At 31.7% G+C, this 27,822-nt stretch overlaps 1 protein-coding gene across 5 annotated transcripts in view; it reads left to right on the forward strand.

Annotated features, from left to right (window-relative positions):
* Positions 1-27,782, forward strand: part of LOC134686955 (phosphatidylinositol-binding clathrin assembly protein LAP-like) — a 68,955-nt gene extending 41,173 nt beyond the window's left edge. For all 5 annotated transcript variants that reach the window (XM_063546833.1, XM_063546829.1, XM_063546830.1 and 2 more), the window contains 5 exons: positions 11,445-11,598; positions 14,333-14,435; positions 15,282-15,344; positions 17,555-17,731; positions 21,217-27,782. In XM_063546833.1, the coding sequence (XP_063402903.1) occupies positions 11,445-11,598; positions 14,333-14,435; positions 15,282-15,344; positions 17,555-17,713 (479 nt within the window). In that variant the 3' untranslated portion in view covers positions 17,714-17,731; positions 21,217-27,782. The remainder of the gene's footprint in view (positions 1-11,444; positions 11,599-14,332; positions 14,436-15,281; positions 15,345-17,554; positions 17,732-21,216) is intronic.
* Positions 27,783-27,822: the final 40 nt, after the last annotated feature.

The following is a 27,822-nucleotide window of genomic DNA, read 5'->3' on the forward strand; positions in this document are numbered from 1 at the left end:
TTTTTATACCACTGCAAAACTTTTTTGGGGTTGGTATAATGCTATGATATCATCATTGTCGTCGTTGTCCCAAGACACATTTTGTTGCCCAACAATAACTTTAGCACTAGCAAATTAAGTTAATGGATCTCTTAGAAATTTTGCAAGAAGGTTTAATACCACAATAGTAAGGTCAGGATTGATTTTGGGGATTAAATTTGGGGATTATTGTTTGAGAATTAAGGGCAAAAAACAAGCATGTTTGTAGTTTCAGGACAATAACTTGAATGTCATTATGGATCTACTTGACATTGTACCACAAGGTTTTATATCACAAAGGGAAGGCTAGGATTGAGAAGGTGCCCAAACATGCAGGGGCAAAAAACAGTATTTTTCTAGTTTTCGGACAAAAACTTGTGTTTTATCGATCTCTCTACAGTCGTACAACCAGATTCCCAAGGAGAGGCTAGCATTGAGTTTGGGGGCAATTGCTCAAAGTCAAAGTGTTCCAATTTTTTAATATTTTTTTTCAAATTTTTTCTTCTCAAGTTTCAAGAAAAAATCTTGAATTGCACAGTATTGCCCAATAGATTTTAAGCTCTTCAACCACATTTATTGTGTCAGAATCCTTTATTGTGTCTAAATTTGACCCAATTGTTCAGGATTGGACCTATTATGTCGTATCAAGCTGCACTTAGCGAAGCATTTTATTTATTACTAATATAGGCTCCTTTATAAATTGTAAATGACAGTGAAGTGAGGTTTCTAAGAGGATGGAGAATTTTGGAAAACACTTGTTATTGCTTAAATCACATATCATACTTGTTATATATACTGTAGATTTAGAAATTATTGCGTGCATTTATTATTACCAATTTGTCATTCTAGACTTAAATGCAATTTTAATTTTTACAATTTGGAGAAAACCCCAGTTCAATTCATAGCAAGAGCCTTGTTTAGTAAAACAAATGAAATAACTGTCATTGTATGAGTATAAAGGAGCTTTCTATAAAACTAACAAACATGCTTTCCTTTATGCCTCCACCATTGGGGGCATTAAGTTTTACTCTTGTCTTTCTGTATGTCCATCCGTACATATTTCTCAAATTGGTTTTTATTCTCTAACTTTAGATTGCCTTGACCAAATGTTATGAAACTAATACAGAATGCTTATTACCACAAAAAACAAACCAAGATTAAAATCTGGGACATCACCTTAACAATCGAAATAATTGCTAAACTTTTCGTTTCCGTTCTCTAACTTTAGTTTGCCTTAACCAAATGCTAAGAAACTTATACACAATGCTCTTCAACCTTGTTTGGCTTTATAACTAGTATGATCTAACCACACTGATGTAGAGGAAATGCACGTCTGGCATATTATATTTATATTATAATCCTGGTACCGTTGATTACTATTGAACTGTATGCCATTTTGTATGTTTATCTTACCTGTATGCTTTCCTTGGGGATTCCCCAGACATGCATGAGATCCATATAAGTGAACCTCCAGACAGGAGTACAATTATCCCATTTTCAGAAGTCTCCTCCCATCCTCTGGTTGAAGAGAAAATAAATACTGTGTTTAAACATTTATGAATATATTTTTGGGTCTGTCCCAAGTCAGGAGCCTCTGGCCTTTGTTAGTCTTGTATTATTTTAATTTAAGTTTCTTGTGTACAATATGGAAATTAGTATGGCGTTCATTATCACTGAACTAGTATATATTTGTTTAGGTGCCAGCTGAAGGTTGCCTCCGGGTGCGGGAATTTCTCCCTACATTGAAGACCTGTTGGTGACCTTCTGCTGTTGTTTTTTTCTATGGTCGGGTTGTTGTCTCTTTGACACATTCCCCATTTCCATTATCAATTTTATTATGAATAATCATTTTCCAGCGCTTTTAATAGGATGCTTTACAAATGTTTAATGTTTATTTATTAAAATCATAAAAACCATAGTGTATCTAAAGTTACCTGATATTTCGGCCTATAACAAACTGGGACTATAACATAATTGGTCTCACAAAATCGGACTGAGTCAGTAGGATTTTTTAAGATTGACCTATAATGTGTTAACTCAACACAGAGGCAAAGATTATATAAATGAATGGCTGAAAACCAAAAATCTCAAAATGAAATGCTGAATTTCACAGCGGCAACTAAAATGTAAAACAAATATGAAGGTACCTAAATCAATAAAAAAAAATCCAGGCCCTTTACATGGGATGGGCACAGAAAGAAATTAACAATGCTGTCTGTGGATTCATTTATTTTCGTGGTTACCAATTTTCGTTGATAAAGGAAACTTGTATGTTTGTGGATATTTAATTTCGTGGTTTTGCCAAGGTCTGCATACAAAGGTATGAAACCAATGAAATCCACAAAAATTGGTATCTAACGAATATCATGGTGTATTGCATAAAAGCAAAAAACTGAATATAAATTAAAATCATTTAACCAGTTCTAAGTCCTTTGACTACAGTTATAGTGTGTCAGAAACCTATTATGTGTCAAATATTTAATTACAATCCAAATTCAGACCTGGGTAAGAGTTTCATATGGCACTTCAACCATACCAAAAGAATACTATAATGTATAACAGTTTATTCCGTAGGGGTGCCACATTTAACTGTTTGCCAGACCTGTATCAAGCGTGAATATTGTGTCTATTTTTGCCCCAACTGTTCAGGGTAGGACCTCTGTGGTAGTATCCAGCTGCATTCACCTGAAGCAATTTATTGTTAATTAGACAATGTTATTTTTTTTGGTGATTTGGTCTGACTTTAAATCTGAATAGGTCAAAAATATTTAGTGTATCCAAAAAATGTAAGATGCTTGGGTATGTCTGACACTATTTATCTAATCTTGACTTCATTGTCATAGATCTTTAAAAGATTTAAGTTTCTATAATGCTTTTAGTGAAACCTCTTATCTTTAAGACTTTCAACATAAAATCAATGTTCAGTAAAGCTTTGATTTGTTTTATTTAAGGGGAGCTTGTCGAAAGAAGCTTGATGAGCAATACATAAGTTTTTATACGACCGCCGTCGTATATTGCTATCACGTTGGCGTCGTCGTCTGCGTCGTCGTCATCCGAATACTTTTAGTTTTCGCACTCTTACTTTAGTAAAAGTGAATAGAAATCTATGAAATTTTAACACAAGGTTTATGACCACAAAAAGGAAGACTGGAATTGATTTTGGGAGTTTTGATCCCTACATTTTAGGAATTAGGGGCCAAAAAGGGCCCAAATAAGCATTTTCTTGTTTTTCGCACTGTAACTTTAGTTTAAGTAAATAGAAATCTTTGAAATTTTGACACAAGGTTAATGACCTCAAAAGGAAGGTTGGGCTTGATTTTGGGAGTTTTGGTCCTAACAGTTTAGGAATTAGGGGCCAAAAAGGGGTTCAAATAAGCATTTTTCTTGGTTTTCGCACCATAACTTTAGTAAAAGTAAATAGAAATCTATGAAATTTAAACACAAGGTTTATGACCTCAAAAGGAAGGTTGGTATTGATTCTGGGAGGTTTGGTCCCAACAACAGTTTTGGAATAAGGGGCCCAAAGGGTCCAAAATTAAACTTTGTTTGATTTCATTAAAAATTGAATTATTGGGGTTCTTTGATATGCTGAGTCTCACTGTTTACTTAGATTCTTAATTTTTGGTCCCGTTTTCAAATTGGTCTACATTTAAGGTCCAAAGGGTCCAAAATTAAACTTATTTTGATTTTGACAAAAATTGAAACTTTGAGGTTCTTTGATATGCTGAATCTAAAAATGTACTTAGATTTTTTATTATTGGCCCAGTTTTCAAGTTGGTCCAAATCGGGGTCCAAAATTAAACTTTGTTTGATTTCATCAAAAATTGAATAAAAGGGATTCTTTGATATGCCAAATCTAACTGTATATAGATTTTTAATTTTTGGTCCTGTTTTCAAATTAGTCTACATTAAAGTCCAAAGGGTTCAAAATTAAACTTTGTTTGATTTTAACAAAAATTGAATTCTTGGGGTTCTTTGATATGTTGAATCCAAACATGTACTTAGATTTTTGATTATAGGCCCAGTCTTCAAGTTGGTCCAAATCAGGATCTAAAATTATTATATTAAGTATTGTGCAATAGCAAGAAATTTTCAATTGCACAGTACTCAGCAATAACAAGAAATCTTCAATTGCACAGTATTGTGCAATAGCAAGAGATTTTCAATTGCATAGTATTGCGAAATAGCAAGAAATTTTCAAGTACACAGTATTGTTTAATAGCAAGTATTTTCAAATGCACAGTATTGCACAATATCAAGAAATATCTAATTTCACAATATTGTGCAATAGCAAGATTTTTAATTGGAGTTATCTTTCTTTGTCCAGAATAGGTAGTTGAATAAACTTAAATCATTGTTTTATTCAATATACAATGAATATTCACTTTTACTACCAACTGATAAATTAAAACAATCTTTACCATTCAGTGATAACAAGCACTTTTTAACATTTTAATATTTTATGATGTATTTAAATGAGTAATTATTGTTGCAAACTCAATTAGAAATTTGAATTGAGATCAGTTTTGGAATAAAGGATAGGGGTGTGAAAACAAAAATTGGGGGGGTGGGGGGGTGGGGGGGGGGGAATGGGTTCAATTTTTCTCATTTGAAATTTCATAAATAAAAAGAAAATTTCTTCAAACATTTTTTTGAGAGGATTAATATTCAACAGCATAGTGAATTGCTCAAAGGCAAAACAAAAATTTTAAGTTCATTAGACCACATTCATTCTGTGTCAGAAACCTATGCTGTGTCAACTATTTAATCACAATCCAAATTTAGAGCTGAATCCAGCTTGAATGTTGTGTTCATACTTGCCCCAACCGTTCAGGGTTCAACCTCTGCGGTCGTATAAAGCTGCGCCCTGCGGAGCATCTGGTTTAAAGTGGTACATGTACCTTACACTACAGGGAGATAACTCTGTAAAAATCAGCTAAACGTTTTAATAATATTGTATAGGAAATATTAAGCTCAATTATCAAATTATGTATTGGTCAAACTGCTTTATAATGAATGAAATTTTTCTGATAGAGTGATTGGTTCAGTTATTTGGTAAATTTAGAATTTTGTCAAAGGGTCAAAATAAACAATTTGTCAAAATCTCATGAAAATTAAACAAGCCAAATTGATATTAGTCAAGGTGATGCTAACCACCTTGGTAGATCTTAATTTTGATCTACTTTTACAAATTTACTAAAAGACAAAATGGATAATGTTGGTTTTCACATTTATTAAGCATCAAAAGGGAGCAGTGAATATTAAAGTTAATGTGTTTCATACATCAGAGGTTGGTAGCTAACTATTTTATTGAAATCAACATAGTAATACATGTACATTGTCTAAAGAGATTGACCTCATTTTCAGCAGCAGACCAGATGTTCACACTGGATCCATTAGACCCTTTAGCATCTGTGTCTATCCCTGTTGATAGTTCTCTTGATAATCTGTTATCTAGACAAGAACTCATTTCACCAGTCAAACAGGTTTCCAGTTCTGTCATGCCCTCAACGGTTTCTTCTGTGTCAGACATTGAGAAAAATCATAGTAAGATGATTGGCTCACTGCATTCAACCAGTCATGTTTCTTCTGCAGTTGATCAACCTATGACAGGAACACCACTTACTGATTCAGGTTTCTCAGTGTTACATGTTTACATTTGTGTTGTGTAAATTATGTGTACACATTTATTATTTTTTCTGTTCAGTTTCTTACTTTTGTTTTAAAAACTCACTAGACTTTTATTTAGGTTTTGTAGTATATAAAATTGCCATATATTGACAAAACAATATGTCAACCACTGTTACTATTTATATTTAGTTCAATTAGGTTAGAGGATTATACTATATATATTGTGTTGATGGATGTTGTGAGTTCATAGCAGAAAACAATCAGATCAAATGAAACCAAGATTACCAGAAATGTTTGTTTGCAGATTAAAGTATCAATTTAAGTTTGAATTAAATTTAAGATGAGCAAAATAGTTTTCTTTTTTTTATTGAGTTTTTGATTACATTATAAAGTTCACACCTATGCACAAGCACAATGAATTATGTAAAAAAAGTCAGGATAAATTATAAAAAAAAATTGGCAGGACCAAATAGAGTGAAAAATAGAAAGCAGGACAGAGATAACAACTAAAAAAAGGCAAGAGAAAAATTTTCATCCTAGCCCTGTCCCCTCACTCAATAATAGAGGTATTTCGTAGTCAATTACTTCTGTTTCTAGACCAGAGATGGGTCCGATTACTTTCAATGTAATTGATTAAACTACAATTACCTACTTTGTCATTTGTACGATTAAATTAGATTAATGATTACATCATTTCTGAAAGTGTCTGATTAAATTAATGATTACATTGGCAAAGTAATCATGATTACATCTGATTACAATGAATTAAAAAAATAAACATTTTGCATGATGTGAATGAATAAATGTTTATTATATAACTATAGCATTTTTTAGAAAGTATTGTGTTTGCTATATTATAAAATGATAACTTCAAGCTTCATCTATTTAATAAACCTCAAAAGTTCACATCATACATACATGAACATTGTGTCACTGGTTTACGGGTTATGACCCATTGCACTTTATCATCATTAATCTCTGAATTATTTTGACTTCAATTGAATATAGCTTATAAAAAGCATTTGCTGTTTGTCTTCTGACATATTCTAGACTTTAATTTATATTTGTTTCAAGGTACAGTTTATGGGAGTTAAATATGGATGAAATTGTACCAGTTTAATCAAATTGTAAACAAAATACAAGTCCTAAAAAATCATTGCATTTTACATGACCAGTCCAAATACATACAAACATTTGTTTATTTTAAACAAGATATTTGCCCAACTTTTAATTAATTTTGTGCTAATTGGATAAATTATCACTTGTCTAATTTATCTTTTACCATATATATTGTCCTACAGCTATACTCAGTTGGCAATTGCAATAAAAACAAACCTTAATTGGTTTCCTACCTGTCAATTCAAAGATGACAAAAATCACAACATTAATAAAAGATTATAATTAAGGGTTAAAGATAAGTATTACTTGAATATAACAGTTATTATCAAATATATGTATGTATATCTTTAAATTGTGAATATGTACAATATCTTTTACTAAGGCCAGAAACATATAATTGTATTATATGTCTCTCTTAGGCTATTGATGACTTTTCAATACTGTAACAGTTTATTTTTTACTGAATTATACAAACCAATTGTCAAGTTTTTAAAAAAAATAAAGTAAACCAAACTATTTTAACATGCTCAATATAAATTGAATTAGAATAACAAAAAGTTTCCTTTATTGACCATACACACAGTTTAAGATTTTTATACGACCGCAAATTTTGAAAAAATTTTCGTCGTATATTGCTATCACGTTGGCGTCGTCGTCGTCGTCGTCGTCGTCGTCGTCGTCGTCGTCGTCGTCCGAATACTTTAAGTTTTCGCACTCTAACTTTAGTAAAAGTGAATAGAAATCTATGAAATTTTAAAACAAGGTTTATGACCATAAAAGGAAGGCTGGTATTGATTTTGGGAGTTTTGGTCCCAATATTTTAGGAATTAGGGGCCAAAAAGGGCCCAAATAAGCATTTTCTTGGTTTTCGCACTATAACTTTAGTTTAACTTAATAGAAATCTATGAAATTTTGACACAAGGTTTATGACCACAAAAGAAAGGTTGGGATTGATTTTGGGAGTTTTGGTTACAACAGTTTAGGAATTAGGGGCCAAAAAAGGGCCCAAATAAGCATTATTCCTGGTTTTCGCACAATAACTTTAGTTAAAGTTAATAGAAATCAATGAAATTTAAACACAATGTTTATGACCACAAAAGGAAGGTTGGTATTTATTTTGGGAGTTTCGGTCCCAACAGTTTAGGAATTAGGGGCCAAAAAGGGACCCAAATAAGCATTTTTCTTGGTTTTCGCACCATAGCGTTGGTATAAGTAAATAGAAATCTATGAAATTTAAACACAAGGTTTATGACTATAAAAGGAAGGTTGGTATTGATTTTGGGAGTTTGGGTCCCAACAGTTAAGGAAAAAGGGGCCCAAAGGGTCCAAAATTAAACTTTGTTTGATTTCATCAAAATTGAATAATTGGGGTTCTTTAATATGCCAAAACTAACTGTGTATGTAGATTCTTAATTTTTGGTCCCGTTTTCAAATTGGTCTACATTAAGGTCCAAAGGGTCCAAAATTAAACTAAGTTTGATTTTAACAAAAATTGAAACCTTGGGGTTCTTTGATATGCTGAATCTAAAAATGTACTTAGATTTTTGATTATTGGCCCAGTTTTCAAGTTGGCCCAAATCAGGGTCCAAAATTAAACATTGTTTGATTTCATCAAAAATTGAATAATTGGGGTTCTTTGATATGCCAAATCTAACTGTGTGTGTAGATTCTTAATGTTTGGTCCAGTTTTAAAATTGGTTTAAATTAAAGTGCAAAGGGTCCAAAATTAAACTAAGTTTGATTTTAACAAAAATCAAATTCTTGGGCCTCTTTGATATGCTGAATCTAAACATGTACTTAGATTTTTGATTATGGGCCCAGTTTTCAAGTTGGTCCAAATCAGGATCTAAAATTATTATATTAAGTATTGTTCAATAGCAAGTCTTTTCAATTGCACAGTATTGTGCAATGGCAAGAAATATCTAATTTCACAATATTGTGAAATAGCAAATTTTTTTTTAATTAAGAGTTATCTTTCTTTGTCCAGTAAAGTAAGCAAGAAATATCTGCAAGATTTTTTTTAATTGGAGTTATCTTTCTTTGTCCAGAATCAACTTAAATCTTTGTTATATACAATATACAATGTTTATTAACTTTTTACTACCAACTGATAAATTTAAATAATCTTTACCATTCAGTGATAACAAGCAGTTTTTTTACATCTTAATATTTTATGATGTATTTAAATGAGTAGTAATTGTTGCAAACTCCATTAGAATATTGTAATTGAAATTAGTTTTGGAATAAGGGAAAGGGGGATGTGATTAAAAAATTGGGTTCAATTTTTCTCATTTGAAATTTCATAAATAAAAAGAAAATTTCTTCAAACATTTTTTTGAGAGGATTAATATTCAACAGCATAGTGAATTGCTCTAAGAGAAAACAAAAATTTTAAGTTCATTTGAATACATTCATTCTGTGTCAGAAACCTATGCTGTGTCAACTATTTAATCACAATCCAAATTTATAGCAGAATCCAGCTTGAATGTTGTGTCCATACTTGCCCCAACTGTTCAGGGTTCAACCTCTGCGGTCGTATAAAGCTACGCCCTGCGGAGCATCTGGTTTTCATTGTAATCAGAATGTAATCATAAAGTAATCAGGATAACAGGGTATTTTGAAAAGTAATTGATTAAATTAAATTACATGTAATCAGATTTTTGGCTGATTAATGATTACAATGATTACTTGAAGAATTGTAATCAATTACAGCTGATTAACGATTACAATTACAATTACCCCAACTCTGTTCTAGGCCAAATTGTGGCAGGTAACTTTACAGACTGATACGAATGCACTGTTTTACCAACACCAAAGTTTAATAGTATGACTTTTCTTGCGTTTTATATCTCCATTAGCAGAGTAAAGAGTGTCTTAAAACTGATGTAACTATTTAGATGCGCAAACTGTTTTGGTATATGCTATATCTACAACTGCAGCATTGAATGCTTCATATACAGCAATTTGTTTAAGTTGTAATTACAGTTATGTTTACAGTTTCAGATGTGTCTGTTTGTTCCTCTTGTCATTTTAAAATCATATTTTCTATGTGGAAAACCTCTGAACCAGTTATATTTTGAATCACATCTACAACTAAATATGCTGCCATTGACAGTTGGATTAAGTCTGGATTGTATATTTCTTTGATTAAATATGTTATTGTGTGCACCAAATCTCCTTGAACTTCACCCTCTATCAAAATGATGTTCTTCTACAATTTTAGATTCTATATTATTATCACTCAGTGATTCTGATGAAAATATCCTACTTAGGGCTACCTTTATGATATCAAATTTTAAATCAGAACATGCAGTTTGAGCTAAATGTCTGTAACTTTGACCAAGTCCTGCAATATCCAAGAGTTAAAAACTAATATTGCATCAGGAAGTCATATTTCTTGCATTTGTTATACTTCTGTTCAAACTCAATCATATAGTCGCACATTTTAATCAAGGACTCCCTATGCAACTTATCAAAAGTTGTATATGCTGCATAAGCTTGATCTTTCCTGTCCTTTTCAAACAATTTAACTAATTCTGTTAGCAATTTGTCTACTCGTTCATCAACATTCAAATCTTCTGGGTTATTTCTAATGCTTCTTCTCTCGGTTTTCCTTGTAACGACAAGGCAAGTACTCTCTTTTCTTGTCCATTTCTGTAACCAGTTGCCACATATTCCCTTCGTTTTTCCGTTGCTGATATGATTTCTTTGTTGTCAAGCATGGTGGGTTCTTATACCTCATGAGTCGTTCCATCTCGCCAGACGTTGTGAGCTCTGCTGCAAATGTTAGTTGTAAACAACTTAAATGTTCTCTGTAACACTTTAATCTCAACCCACCAAGTTACGTACTGTTAATACAAAGATGTATACAAATAGAATTAAAGACTAAACTTAATAACTAAACTAAAGAGTTATAATTTACACATCCTGCAATTGGACTTTGATGTCATCATAGACATATATTGATTTTTCAGATATTAAACCACATTTATTTTGTCAGAATACAAACCAAATTCAGACAGTATCAAGCTTGAATAATGTTTCCAAATTTTGCCCTAACTGTTCCGGGTTCTCTGTGGCCGTATCAGGTTGTGCTCTGCAAAGCATTTTATTTTGATTTGATATTGATTTGAAAATTGGTTTATAGCTTTATCATGACAAGTTAAAGAATGATTTTGAAATTTGTTCCCTATTCAGTAGGGGACTATGTATTGCCATACAATACTCACATAATATTTGTTGTGCATTGATTTAGGTAGAGGAACAATAAGCCAGCATGAATATAAAAATATTGTTAGAATTCACATATGACTGTTCTACAAGATCATATACAAGTACCACATTTTAATATCACATCAAATTCAAACAAGCATTCTGTGAGTATTACATGGCAATAGTCCCCTACTGAATAAGTATAAATATTTTGAGGTAAAAGGTTTTTATAATGGGTTCTGTTGCAATAGTATGAATATCTATATTATGTATGTTCATAAATGTTTTTGGACTGCTAGTCAATTTTTAAATGAGATTTCTGATGTAAAATGACTTTACCTAAGTGATCCACATATATCTGCCTGATACTGATTAGATTCATCAGCTTGTTTTCACTGTTCTTGTAAAGAATACAGAAAGATATCTTTTTAAATGCTTTTTTAAAAAATTTCTCCTTTTTTTAGGTTTTGATGCATTTGGAGAGGTTCTGAAACCAGCTAATACATCTGGTCAGTTAATGAATACACAGACTGATAAATTATTACAGAAAGACTTAGATTCTAGTTTGGCAAGTTTAGCTGGGAACCTCAATATAAATCCTGCTGCAAGTGTCAAGAAGTAAGTATTATAGATAAAAGTACTGTAACTTAGATACTTTTTATGATTTTTAAATTACATAAAATTGATAATGGAAATTGGAAATGTGTCGAAGAGACAAGAACCACACCATAGAGCAGACAACAGCTGAATGTCACCAATGGGTCTTCAATGCAGTGAGAAACTCCCGTACCTGGAGGGGTTCTTCAGCTGGCCCCTAAACTAATATGTAAACTATTTATGTGATAATGTATGTCATACATAACTCTGAATTATATCAAGAAACTAAAATTAAAATTCATACAAGACTTACAAAGGCCAGAGGCTCCTGTCTTGGGACAGGCGCAAAAATGCAGCAGGGTTAAACATGTTTATTGAAACCCTCCCCCATGTATTGTGAAAATTGTGTCATGACAGCTCTATCAAAACTTAAAACACATTTTTTCCTTGCATTATTTGTAGGCAACATTTCCTCAATTCATTATAATTCGACTCACATTTTTATACCTTGTTCAAACAATAAATGCTAGCAAAAATTTCTCAATTCACAATATTCCATATACAAACATGTTTTACAGTGATTATCCAGTCACCTTTGTGGTATAACAATAGCAATGGCTAAAACAGTTTATCAAATTGTAGTTTGATATAAATGCCAAATAAAGTTGTCTTTTTGACACCACAGCTCTTTGGTTGCGCTACAGACATAAATAAAACTTATATCAAAATATAACCTCCCCTGTTAACACAGAAATCTTGATTTAGCATGGATGCTATTCATTTCAAAATTCACACGAAAATGTTCTGATAAATTAATAAGTAACAAATAAAATCAGATTAAAATAGAAGCATTTCTTTTAGTGTACAGAATCTCTGTTAAATGTACATGTCGGTATGGAAGGGTTCATCTGACCTTGACTTCCTTTCCATGGATAATGGGTATTTCAAGTTTATGTGATACCTGGTCCGAGACCACAATTGTCGTCCCTTGATTTTCGTTGTTCACTAATAGCATGAAACTAAAGGATTTAAACTTTTATTTTATAGAATTTCTGCAAAAATGACCAATTTCGGCATTTTATGGTCAAAATAGGCATTTTAAGGCTTTTTCAATATTGATGCATACATGGCATCCTGACTTTTTAACTGATAGGTTTTCATTTGTCAATACTTGTGTTTCTGTGCCTTTATCTACTTCATTTACTTATTTATGACCTCTGAATCTACAGAAAAGAAGATCATCTCAGACAATATGTGCAAAATGTGTTGTATAAATGACCCTTGTCTAACTCCCTATTTGGATAAGTCAAAAGTGGGGAGCTTGGTATATAAAATTTGAAGTCCATAATAAAGACCTCACTAAATTTGTAACAAAAGCACTTTACAATGTCTATTGTATCTGTTCCATTTTACATAATATCTTTCTTTTCTTCTGTAGGATAGCAAGTGGTTTAAATATAATGCTATTGAGACTAAAATTGCATTCAAATTTTTCACTAAAAAGGCAAAAATCTGTGTATCAAACCATACTGTCTGCAAGAAAAGTTAATTGCCAGAGCCTTTTTGGGCTCAGATTTGTTGTATCATGTCACATGAGTATAGAAATGATAAAAAAAGACACAATTTTTTATTTCTTATAGCCTCAATATGCATTTTTTAATGTAAATATATGGCACGGCCAAAATTGATCCTAAATTTTTTCCAGTCTTCTTGGCTTAAAACCCTTTTAAACTAATTTGATATGTTATTTGTAACTTTTCTTTCCATTTAAAGTACATTCAAAACATATGTAAGGATTATTTTTAACCAAAAAGCTTCACAAATTTAAAATTGCTGGAAAATATTACATCTTCATGTAAGGCCCCCTTTCATTGAAAAACCTCAATTTTTAGGCCCAGGCTGATATAAGTTTGACTTTTGAATAATTATGCTAAGTCTGATAAATCAAATGAGTACTCTATTGCTTTAAGTACATAATAAGTTATATATGAAGGCATTTAAAAAGTATTGTTTTGCAATATTTTGATTTTTAAAGCCAAAAATGTTGATAGTTGAAATTTTTCAATTTTAACGTCAAAATTTAACACTCAAAGATGAGTATAGAATTCAACATATTGTCTATAATATATATCCTATTGTTATGAAACTTTGCAAGCAGTGTTATAATTTATTAAGCTTTAGTTTTTTTTAAGATTTGTCAACTCTTTCTATCCTATAAGGTCAGAGACCACAATTGTCGTCCCTTGATTTTCGTTTGTTCACGAATATAGTCCCTAGTGTTATTAGTGGGTTACTTGCCATTAATTTTTATACCCCTTCCAAATTTATTTCTCCATGTTTAATGCCTCAAATTGTAAGTGAAATTACATTGTAAAAAAATTTGGGTTCAGAATTTTACAGGAAAGTAGTGATTTGGTCCAGCTGAAAAAGGTTAAAAATTAGCACTTCGGAAGCTGTCAAAAGATTTCAAGACACCCTAAACACAAAATTGTCCATATTTTGAGTTAGAGGCGATGAAGTTTTGTATAATTTTGATATAATTTGTCCCAAAAATAGTACAACACACTGTAAAAATTTCATTGAGAAAGCGCAGGTGGGATTTTTTTAATTTTCGTTTATGTTCTAAAAGAAATGCACTACGAATTAATTGTATTCTCGGACCACCTGTAGCATAAAACTTTGATCTAAAAGCCTTTAAGTAACTAGCTATTTTTGATACAGTATTTATGTCTATTTGTCATGAAATTTTCTTCAGAACTCAACATGAATGGCAACCTAAAGGAGAGCATAAAAAAACAGGAGGTGCAAACTTTCAGTTCCAGGGAAATGCATCAAGCACATGGGCAGCACAGCCTATGGTGAGTCCCTACTTTAGTATATCTTATCAATCACTTAGTGTTGACTTCAAAATCACTATTGGATCAAACGGAACTGATTATGAGCTATTAAATAGATTTTCAACAATACTACCTTCAACATGAGGATCAGGAATTTTTTTCACTCAATTTTTGTCATTTCAAGAAGATTTAAAAGTTTGGATTCAATTAATATGTTTATAATGATGTAGATAAATGCCACAACTGATATCTTCTTAAAGGTAAACCCCCCAAATATTGTATACCCAATGAATTGACTGTTTAAATTTTAAATTTTGGCTCAAACAGTTAAGAAATTAGGAGCAAAAAAAACCAAGGGTTTCCTGGTAAATGGACAATTAAAAAAGTACAAATTATATGTTAGGATTACCTCCCTTACACTGCTTTTAAATTATGCATAAAGATTTTTTTTCATCAGATTTCAGAAATTAAAAAGAAAATTTCTTGAAATATTATATGTGGGGGGGGGGGGGTCAATTCACAACAGCATAGTGTATTGCACAAAAGCATAAAAATGAATATGAATTTAAATCATATAACTAATTCTAAGTTCTTTGACTACAGTTATTCTGTGTCAGATTCCTATTGTGCATCAAATATTGAATTTCAATCCAAATTCAGACCTGTACCAAGCACGAATATTGTGTTCATTTTTGCCCAAACTGTTCAGGGTAGATAGAACCTCTGCAGTTGTTTCCACTATGCTTGGCAAAGCAATTTAATATCAATATTTTGAAATGTTCATCATGTAGTGATACAGGTCTAGTTTATATTGACAATTTTAATCAGACAGGTAAAAGCTATATAATATTTGTATTTTTTTTTCAGATGACAGGAACTTCTGTTTCACCAAATACAATGTACCAACAACCTATTGGACAGCCTTTAATGGTAAATTACATTGTATTTGCTCTTATAAAAGGAAATCAAAGTAAAATAATGTACTTTTTTTACCATGTTAAATGAAGTACAAAACCAAATTATAGCATATAGTGAGGTTGGGTGGTGGACTGGCATGGAAAAGTCAGTTCCTATAAATTGTCCCATTAGATCTCTGAAAATTTATAGAAATATTGCACCTATGTTGATTTTTAACCGGATTTTTGTGACAAAAATGTCGGTTATTAAATTGGGGATGGCGGGCGGCAATCAAATGTTGTCCGTGCATTAACTCATGAACCTTTCAACCAAAGCTTTTAAAATTTTAATATGTTGTTACTGACAACTAAATGAAGGTCAAGTTCAATAATGGCCATTTTGACTTTTACCGTTCAGGAGTTATGGTTCTTGAAAGATGGAAAAATGGCGTTTCCAGTCGTGTCCGTGCATTTACACATGAACAGTTCTTCCAAAGCTTCCCAAATTTTAATATGTTGTTACTGGTGACAAAATGGAGGTCAAGTTCAATAACGACGATTTTGACTTTTACCGTTCAGGAGTTATGGTTCTTGAAAGATTGAAAAATGGTGTTTCCAGTCGTGTCCGTGCATTTTCTCATGAACCATTCAACCAAAGCTTTTCAAATTTTTATATGTTGTTACGGATGACAAAATAGAGGTCAATGAATAATGACGATTTTGACTTTTACCGTTCAGGAGTTATGGTTCTTGAAAGATCCTTAAATGGTGTTTCCATTCACGTTGTTGCATTTACTCACAAACCATTCAATCTAAGCTTTTCAAATTTTAAATATGTTGATACTGATGACAAAATAGAGGTCAAATTTGATATTGACGATTTTCACTTTCACCAATCATCAGTATAAATGGTTCTTGTGATATTGCCAGGACACAAATAAATGCTAATAAATCCGGTTTGCTGTCGTTGTGACAGCCTCTTGTTTTGAAATTGGTCACAGATTTAGACAACTCTTCACGAGATACTTTGTCATCAATGCATGGAAACTACTCTGCCATTCTCACTACCCAGTACAAAAATTTCTTCATGTAACCAGAAAGGCTGAGTAGAACGATTGACTTTGTCACATTTTACGCAAGAAAGATTGTAAAAGTTTTGAGTACTCAACTCCTACAGTTTTCAACCTTGATCTCAGATCCTTCATGGAAAAATTGTACTCATGTTGAAGTTGTTAACCTGCTACTCAAGAATTGTTTTTTTTACCCACGTGTAACGCATTGGACATGGAACTACCAGTCATCCCTCCGTGTGGTCTTTGTTAGTGCTCTCACAGGTACAATTCTTGCCAGAGTTAAATAGACACTTTAAATCACAAAATGATTAGCAAGGCAAGATCTATGAGTAATTTAGTAAATCTAATTTTCAATCTTGGTATAGTAAGTAGACTGCCACTCTTATAGGAGTGATACTAAACAGACTACCAGTTAAATGATCTGCAATCCAAGATCAACAAAACAAATTTGTCATGAATTCTATTCTTGCCTAATGTTGGAAATTTTCTTTTGTACAATATGTACATAGACCAAGGTGGACAACACAGGCTCTTATGAGCCTATAGTTTTGATATTGCCCTTGTTACCTAAGATAGATAAAATATGTGCAACTTGATGAACACATGAACTCTGTACTTTCATTAAATGATTTCAAAATTGTAAAGAATGGTTTGATTACTACAATAATATAAAAAAAAAAATACATAAAAATAGGAATTTAACCATGACCATGACCAAGTAACATCAGAATTTATGAAAAATTGAGCTAATTTTCCTTATTACTACCTTCTGCTGTGAATTTATAAAATATTTGTAACAATTGAATTATAGTCTGTCCACAATGGAATACAAGGTGAATATCATTGTGAATCAGTCCAAATCATTAATTAAAGCTCAGACAAATTAAATTTCTAGGTAGCAAACTTCTGTCTACATGTAAAATTAGATTTTGAATGATTTTGAGGAATTTTGCAGACAATAATATGTCACTGAAACAAGAGAGTTCATGTTCTTACACCTTAATGAGCAAATGTGAAGCAAGAAAACCAAATACATTTAGTACATGTATAATTTTGTGTAGGGATATTAAGTAACTTTGATTTTTGCAGCAACCTGGTATGATAGCCAATAGACCATTAGAGTATATTTGGTGTAAGGATATTTAGTAATTGGTAATTTTGATTTTTGCAGCAACCTGGTATGATAGCCAATAGGCCAATGGGAATGAACATGCAGCCAGTGATGGGTGTTCAGCCTCAAGCAGGTGTCTATGGAATGAATGGAACCATGATGACACAGCCACGGCCACCAGCTCATCAGTCAATGAATGATCCATTTGGAGCTTTATGAGGCAGGTTTCTGTGAGAAGTGAGTTATAATAATGCCCTCATCATTAGTTTAATCCTTGTCTTGTCTTTACGTCCATCCCTCCTAGTTTCTGTTCTTTAACTTTAGTTTGCCTCAACCAAATGCTATGAAACTTATACACAATACTTATTACCACAAAATACAGATCAAGTCTGAAATTGGATGGTGTCACTATTTAAAGGTTTTTGAGTTATGCCTCTTTATTAACATAAAAATTGCTGCATTTTAGTTTCCATTCTCTCATTGTAGTTTGCATCAAACCAAATGATATGAAATCTGACACAATGATTACCATAATGATTACCATAACAAACAGATCAAGTTTGAATTCTGATGATGTCACTTTGACCATTCTTGACTTATGCCTGATTACAAAAGGAAATTGCTGAATTTTTAACCTGATTTTCAAAGAAAATATTGGTTATTAGCTCACCTGGCCCGAATGAGCTTTTCTCATCACTTTGCGTCCGTCGTCTCTTAAAACTGTTAAACAGTCCAACCAACCAAGATGGCCACCATTGCTAAAAATAGAACATAAGGGTAAAATGTAGATTTTGGCTTATATCTCTGAAACCAAAGCATTTAGAGCAAATCTGACATGGCGTAAAATTGCTAAATAGGTCAAGATCTATCTGCCCTGAAATTTTCAGATGAATCAGACAACCTGTTGTTGGGTTGCTGCCCCTGAATTGGTAATTTTACGGAAATTTTGCTGTTTTGGGTTATTATCTTGAATATCATTATAGATACAGATAAACTGTAAACAGCAATAATGTACAGCGAAGTAAGACCTAAAAATAAGTCAACATGACCAAAATGGTCAATTGACCTGACCCCCTACATGCCCTAAGGAGTTATTGTCCTTTTAAGTAAATTTTTAACAATTGTCATAAAATTTGTAAATTTTTACTAACATTTTCCACTGAAACTATTGGGCCAAGTTCATTATAAATAGAGATAATTGTAAGCAGGAAGAATGTTCAGTACAAACACATCACCATCACCAAAACCCAATTTTGTCATGAATCCATCTGCGTCCTTTGTTTAATATTCACATAGACCAAGGTGAGTGACACAGGCTCTTTAAAGCCTCTAGTTGATTTGGGGATATACGGCAGACAGCAGCTAAATGTTGTCTGTGCATTTACTTAGGAACTGTTCAACCAAAGCTTTTATAATCTTAATATGTTGTTACTGACAACAAAATGGAGGTCAAGTTGTATTAGCATTGGCACATCTCATTTCCATGGAGATTGTTTAGTCATGTTCCTTCAGTCATGGTTAATTGACTTTGAATATTTTCAAATCTTACATGTCAAAGTGTATCTATTTTAATTTCAACATTTGCATTATCCAAATAACCAAAAAGAGAGACATATCTATGTGATAAAAGTTTATTAACATACTTTACATCTTATACAGACATACTTTACAGCTTATACAGATATACTTTACAGCTTTTACAGACATACTTTACATCTTATACAGACATACTTTACATCTTATTCAGACATACTTAACAGCTTTTACAGACATACTTTACAGCTTTTACAGACATACTTTACAGCATATACAGTCAGACATACTTTACAGCTTTTACAGACATACTTTACATCTTATACAGACATACTTTACATCTTATACAGACATACTTTACATCTTATACAGACATACTTTACAGCTTATACAGATATACTTTACAGCTTATACAGACATACTTTACAGCATATACAGTCAGACATACTTTACAGCTTTTACAGACATACTTTACATCTTATACAGACATACTTTACATCTTATACAGACATACTTTACATCTTATACAGACATACTTTACAGCTTATACAGATATACTTTACAGCTTATACAGACATACTTTACATCTTATACAGACATACTTTACAGCTTATACAGACATACTTTACAGCATATACAGTCAGACATACTTTACAGCTTTTACAGACATACTTTACAGCTTATACAGACATACCTTACATCTTATACAGACATACTTTACAGCTTTTACAGACATACTTTACAGCTTATACAGACATACTTTACAGCATATACAGTCAGACATGCTTTACAGCTTTTACAGACATACTTTACATCTTATACAGACATACTTTACATCTTATACAGACATACTTTACAGCTTATACAGACATACTTTACAGCTTTTACAGACATACTTTACATCTTATACAGACATACTTTACAGCTTAAACAGACATAATTTACAGCTTATACTGACATACTTTACAGCTTATACTGACATACTTTACATCTTATACAGACATACTTTACATCTTATACAGACAGACTTTACAGCTTATACAGACATACTTTACATCTTATACAGACATACTTTACATCTTATACAGACATACTTTACAGCTTATACAGACATACTTTACATCTTATACAGACATACTTTACATCTTATACAGACATACTTTACAGCTTATACAGACATACTTTACAGCTTAAACAGACATTCTTTACATCTTATACAGACATACTTTACATCTTATACAGACATACTTTACAGCTTATACAGACATACTTTACAGCTTTTACAGACATTCTTTACATCTTATACAGACATACTTTACATCTTATACAGACATACTTTACAGCTTATACAGACTTTACAGCTTATACAGACATACTTTACAGCTTATACTGACATACTTTACAGCTTATACTGACATACTTTACAGCTTATACAGACATACTTTACAGCTTATACTGACATACTTTACAGCTTATACTGACATACTTTACAGCTTATACAGACATACTTTACATCTTATACAGACATACTTTACATCTTATACAGACATACTTTACAGCTTATACAGACATACTTTACATCTTATACAGACATACTTTACATCTTATACAGACATACTTTACATACTTTACAGCTTATACAGACATACTTTACATCTTATACAGACATACTTTACAGCTTATACTGACATACTTTACAGCTTATACAGACATACTTTACAGCTTATACTGACATACTTTACAGCTTATACAGACATACTTTACAGCTTATACAGACTTTACAGCTTATACAGACATACTTTACAGCTTATACTGACATACTTTACAGCTTTTACAGACATACTTTACAGCTTATACAGACATACTTAACATCTTATACAGACATACTTTACAGCTTTTACAGACATACTTTACAGCTTTTACAGACATTCTTTACATCTTATACAGACATACTTTACATCTTATACAGACATACTTTACAGCTTATACAGACAGACTTTACAGCTTATACAGACATACTTTACAGCTTATACTGACATAATTTACAGCTTATACTGACATACTTTACAGCTTTTATTGACAAGTTGCATACCCACAATATCTCTGGGTACCTTTAGAATGTATTTTAGTAAGATATTGCTAGATGTCAACTAGAACCAATGTTAATAAATTTCTGTTTATTTTTACAGGATAAAACTTCTTGCAGAAAGACTTTCTAATATTCAAACTACTGTATGGGATCAATTTATCATCAGTGCTGGCATCAGTTCTACATTGAAAAACACAATAAGTAGTTGGTTGTGTACAGATGGCTTGGCTGTTTCTACGCACCTTCAAATATATTTTATTTGTATATGTTTAATGCTATGAATACTTTGATGTATTTATAGACATGTATTTATTTTTACCAATACTGTTCAGATCATTAGTATGATAAAGATCATATCAGCACTGTACCTTGTGTTGAGTCACATATCAAGGAAAATTATACAATATGTATTGCTATTTCTTTAAAATCATCAGCCATTTTATATTCTATACCCCTTTACAGAAAAAAATGGATTAATCAATGTTTTCAAATCTGTTGAAAATGAATGCATTTTCCTTCAAGCAAAGTGTAACTTTCATGGTTTTTATACGACTGCAAAATTTGAAAAAAATTTCGTCGTATATTGCTATCACGTCTGCGTCGTCATCGTCGTCCGACATTTTAGGAATTAGGGGCCAAAAAGGGCCCAAATAAGCATTTTCTTGGTTTTCACACTATAACTTTAGTTTAAGTTAATAGAAATCTATGAAATTTTGACACAAGGTTTATGACCACAAAAGAAAGTTTGGGATTGATTTTGGGAGTTTTTGTTTCAACAGTTTAGGAATTAGGGGCCACAAAAGGGCCCAAATAAGCATTATTCTTGGTTTTCGCACAATAACTTTAGTTTAAGTTAATAGAAAATAATGAAATTTAAACACAATGTTCATGACCACTAAAGGAAGGTTGGTATTGATTTTTGGAGTTTAGGTCCCAACAGTTTAGGAATTAGGGGCCAAAAAGGGACCCAAATAAGCATTTTTCTTGGTTTTCGCACCATAACTTTAGTATAAGTAAATAGAAATATATGAAATTTAAACACAAGGTTTATGACCATAAAAGGAAGGTTGGTATTGTTTTGGGAGTTTTGGTCCCAACAGTTTAGAAATAAGGGGCCCAAAGGGTCCAAAATTAAACTTTGTTTGATTTCATCAAAATTGAATAATTGGGTTTTTTGATATGCCGAATCTAACTGTGTATGTAGATTCTTAACTTTTGGTCCCGTTTTCAAATTGGTCTACATTAAGGTCCAAAGGGTCCAAAATTAAACTTACTTTGATTTTGACAAAAAATGAATCGGTTGGGTTCTTTGATATGCTGAATCTAAAAATGTACTTAGATTCTTGATTATTGGCCCAGTTTTCAAGTTGGTCCAAATCGGGGTCCAAAATTAAACTTTGTTTGATTTCATCAAAAATTGAATAAATGGGGTTCTTTGATATGCCAAATCTAACTGTGTATGTAGATTCCTCATTTTTGGTCTTGTTTTCAAATTGGTCTACATTAAAGTCCAAAGGGTCCAAAATTAAACTTAGTTTGATTTTAACAAAAATTGAAATCTTGGGGTTTTTTGATATGCTGAATCCAAACAGTTTTCAATTTGGTCCAAATCAAGATCTAAAATTATTAGCTGACCTGGCCAAAAAGGCCATGTGAGCTTTTCTTATCACTTGGCGTCCGTCGTCGTCTGTCGTCGTTAACAATTTTTCAAACATCTTCTCCTCTGAAACTACTGAATGGATTTGAATGAAACTTAGCATGATTGTTCCTTAGAGTATCCTGCACAAAGTGTGTGCTTCGATTTTTGATCCGTCAAAAAACATGGCCAGCATTACCTAAAATAGAACATAGGGGTCAAATGCAGTTTTTGGCTTATATCTCAAAAACCAAAGCATTTAGAGCAAATCTGACATGGGGTAAAAATGTTCATTAGGTCCAGATCTATCAGCCCTGAAATTTTCAGATGAATCAAACAAAACATTGTTGGGTTGCTGCCACTTAATTGGTAATTTTAAGGAAATTTTGCAGTTTTTGGTCATTATCTTGAATATTATTATAGATAAAGATAAACTGTAAACAGCAAAAATGATCAGCAAAGTAAGATCTACAAATAAGTTAATATGACCAAAATTGTCAATTGACCCCTTAAGGGGTTATTGTCCTTTAATGACAATTTTTCACAATTTGTTCATCATATTTGCTAACTTTAAAAAATCTTCTCCTCTGAAACTACTGAATGGATTTGGATGAAACTTAGCATGATTGTTCCTTAGATTATCCTGCACAAAGCGTGTGCTTTGATTTTTGATCCGTCAAAAAACATGGCCGCCGTTACTTAAAATAGAACATAGGGGTCAAATGCAGTTTTTGGCTTATATCTCAAAAACCAAAGCATTTAGAGCAAATCTGACATGGGGTTAAAATGTTTAATGGGTCAATATCTATCAGCTTTAAAATGTTTAGATGAATCAATTAACCCATTGTTGGGTTGCTGCCACTTAATTGGTAATTTTAAGGAAATTTTGAAGTTTTTGATCATTATCTTGAATATTATTATAGATAAAGATAAACTGTAAACAGCAAAAATGATCAGCAAAGTAAGATCTACAAATAAGTTAATATGACCAAAATTGTCAACTGACCCCTTAAGGGGTTATTGTCCTTTAATGACAATTTTTCACAATTTGTTCATCATATTTGCTAACTTTAAAAAATCTTCTCCTTTGAAACTGCTGTATCAATTTCAGCCAAACTTAGGCTAAATGAGTTTCAGAGTTTCAGAGTATCTAGTATAAATTTTATATTTCATTTCCTTGTATGTCAAGAAACATAGCTCCTATGGCTAAAATAGAACATAGGAGAAAATGATTTTTTTTTTGCTTTTGAAGAAAATAGGACGATTCAAAAAACATTTAAATAAATTGAAAAGCCAAAATAATCATTGATGAGAGATTAAACCAAAAAAATTCAGGTGAGCGATTCAGGCTCTTGAGAGCCTCTTGTTATATTAAGTTTTGTGCAATAGCAAGTCTTTTCAATTGCACAGTATTGCGCAATGGCAAGAAGTATCTTATTGCACAATATTGTGAAATAGCAATTTTTTTTTAAATTAGAGTTATCTTTCTTTGTCCAGAATAGTAAGCAAGAAATATCTAATTACAATTGTAAGAAATTTTTTTATTTGGAGTTATCTTTCTTTGTCCAGAATCAACTTAAATCTTTGTTATATACAATATACAATGTATATTCACTTTTTACTACCAACTGATAAATTAAAATAATCTTTACCATTCAGTGATAACAAGCAGTTTTTTTACATCTTAATATTTTATGATGTATTTAAATGAGTAGTTATTGTTGCAAACTCCATTAGAAATTTTAATTGAGATTAGTTTTGGAATAAGGGAAAGGGGGATGTTATTAAAAAAATTGGGTTCAATTTTCTCATTTGAAATTTCATAAATAAAAAGAAAATTTCTTCAAACATTTTTTTGAGAGGATTAATATTCAACAGCATAGTGAATTGCTCTAAGAGAAAATAAAAATTTTAAGTTCATTAGAACACATTCATTCTCTGTCAGAAACCTATGCTATGTCAACTATTTAATCACAATCCAAATTTAGAGCTGAATCCAGCTTGAATGTTGTGTCCATACTTGCCCCAACCGTTCAGGGTTCAACCTCTGCGGTCGTATAAAGCTACGCCCTGTGGAGCATCTGGTTACAACATCTAATAACATTGGAAATAGTATGCCACTCTTAGTAATCTTATGTATCAAGTTTTTAATTGTTATTGCGATAATCACCAAGTCACTTTATTTGCATTATTAAAACCATGAGAGCCCTAACAAGACAAGACAGATGTACAGACCAACATAACAATGTCCCTTATTTCCATTTCCCCATCAATTTGTTTCACAGGGGACAAAAGGGGACGTTAACATTTACTTTGTAGTTAATAACAGCAAATGTTCGAAGTGTTGCATATATTCTATATGCGAAAAGCATGTTCAATATTCTAATATAATAAATAGCCAGTTGTTGATGAATGCAAAGATTGAAAAAATCTTTAAAAAATGCTTATAAGGTTCATCTAAAGTGACAATTATTTCCCATTCCTTGCGGGTTTTTTTCCCTTCAAAACAAGAAAGAGAGAAAATAGCACAACATTATCATCTTTATAAGTAAACAAAATCCAGTGCAATAAAGGTTAGATTAAAATATCAAAATGGCATATCATATTGCCAGATGAGAGATTGAGTAATTTAGAAGCATCTTGTTTTTGTTTTTAACTTCTAAGATCTGATTTTTGTACTAATACAAGAAATACAAGTGATATTTTAAAGCAAATCATGAATAGATTTATATTATAAAATACAATTCTGATATACACTACTCTTTTGCTTTGTAAAAAAGTTCTTACTTTTAAACTAGGTACACATGCTTGACATCCAAATTACTTATACAACTTTAGTTGTACTGTGTTTGACATTTCTGTTGCAGGTGCTCACTATGAGATTCAATCAATTCTATTAAAATGTAAGTCTCAATGTATTTGTACATCTTGAATAGTAAAAATTGTTAAGCACACCTGATGACATTTAATAGACAATTGTGTATTGTATGCACATTTTATGTATATGTATGTAAAACATGATAGCCTCTCGTCTCTGTATCAACATTATATATACTGTCTGGTATTGATATCTTCATTGGATTTATTTTGGGTTTAGCATCAACCTTGAATGAATACAGGAATTAATAGGGGAAATGATCAGACCAGATCTTCACAACTTAACCATTTGATAAGGGGAGACAATCAATATATACATTGCAGATTTTGTCAGTTGTCCACTGAGTTGATATTACTCTCAGATACCAATTTGTTGCATTTTTTGTAAAAGACAAACTGTAAACATTGTTAATATCAGATACTTATATTTTCATTGCTAAAACTCTCAGTAGACTCCATACATGAGTTTCCTTTAATTATACTTTTTATACATTTATTTACTTTTTTGGTTGATGATGAAGCAAAACTGTAAATACAAATAAATAATTGCTTAGATGACTCCTAAATATCTGATAAATCACTTAATAATAATGCTTACCCATTATGCATGCAACATTTTGTCAAGGAAGCAAGACATAGCAATCTTAGGCAGCAACCATTTGATTTTCTGGGGTGGCTATGGTTTTTTTTGGAAAAAAAAGTTTGTTTCCAGGTTTTAGTGAAAAAAATAATTTGTTTTGGTCCCTGAGAAAAAAAATTTGTTTGTTTCACCCTCAGCTGCCGCTATATGTAATGCTAAAATTGAAAGAAAAAAATTGTTTTCGGTTTGTCGCTAAAAAAAAAAAGTTTGCACAGAAAAAAAAACCATAGCCCCCCCCCCCCCCCCCCCCCCAGAAAATCAAATGGTTGCTGCCTTACATACCCTCATCAATGGTGGTGTATCAGGTTGGGGATGATTAAAGATTTTTATACCACCACAGTTTTTAAGGGTCCCTATAATGGTATGAACTTGTCTATGTTTTTATTGTTCGAGAACACATTTTGTTTCCGGACAATAACTTTAGTTTTAGTGAGTGGATTTCTATGAAATTTTACAAGAAGGTTCAATACCCCAAATGGAAGATTGAGATTGATTTTAGGGGGTTTAGGAATTTGGGATCAAAAAAAGCTTTTTAGTAGTTGCTGGACAATAACTTGTGTTACAGTGAATCTCTCTGACACTGTAAGGTTTCATATCTCAAAGGGAATAATAGATTATTCTTCTGTAATTTATCTGTTTGAGAAAAGAGTGGCTGAAATACATGGACATTTTTGTTACAAGGGGAGCAACCAGACTATTGAAGGCTTTTAACTCAGATCATGTGGAAATCCAAATGAACAAGTTCATGTTTGTTCATCAAACTTCATCCTTATAGAATTATTTAGCTTTGTGTTAAGTTTTTTTTTTTTAAATGAAAATAGTTGATTTCAACTAAACAGTGCATAGCCATTGCATTTAAATGGATTGAAATATTATTTCTTGTCTCACTTCAAAGCAGACCAAAATCAAGAACAGACATATTTCATTGTCAACTGTTAAAAAGATAATAAGTTGTGGGTTGTAACACATTTATACCGGTAGCACATCCTTTCTTTCTCCTCAAGCTTACTACTGTAAATAACCTCTAGATATGATACATTCTATGATGAACAATATTTCCTTTAATTTATTTCAATCTTTGGAAAATATTGAACAACCATTCCTGTGTCAATGAAAGTCTTAATCTGGTTATTAGCTGTGTTCTCTGCTGTAATTTAATCTTAAAATGAAAAAAAGTATTTGTTCTAATGTTTGAAAACTGTTCTTCTTAATTTAAGCTGATAAAATGATTCTGTTACAAATTTATTTGTATTTTAGCTTACTAGCCTAAATGGCAATGTAAGCTTAAGTCACCACTTTGTGTTCATCTGTAAATATTTTAAATCTCCTCTGAAACTGCTTGATAGATAAAAATTTCGATATGGTGGCCTTGTCTAAAAGTAGATCATAGGGGTCACTCTACAGTTCCAAAGAATTTCTTATATATTATGCATGATAAAATCTCAATGATATCCATTACTTGCAATTTTGTGTCAAGGAAACTATGGAAGCAATAAAAAACACACAACATGAATGATCTTTTTTCTTCTTTTTTTTTTGGGGGGGGGGGGGGG

The sequence above is a fragment of the Mytilus trossulus genome, chromosome 10 (assembly GCF_036588685.1).
Source record: "Mytilus trossulus isolate FHL-02 chromosome 10, PNRI_Mtr1.1.1.hap1, whole genome shotgun sequence".
Lineage (NCBI taxonomy): Eukaryota > Metazoa > Mollusca > Bivalvia > Mytilida > Mytilidae > Mytilus > Mytilus trossulus.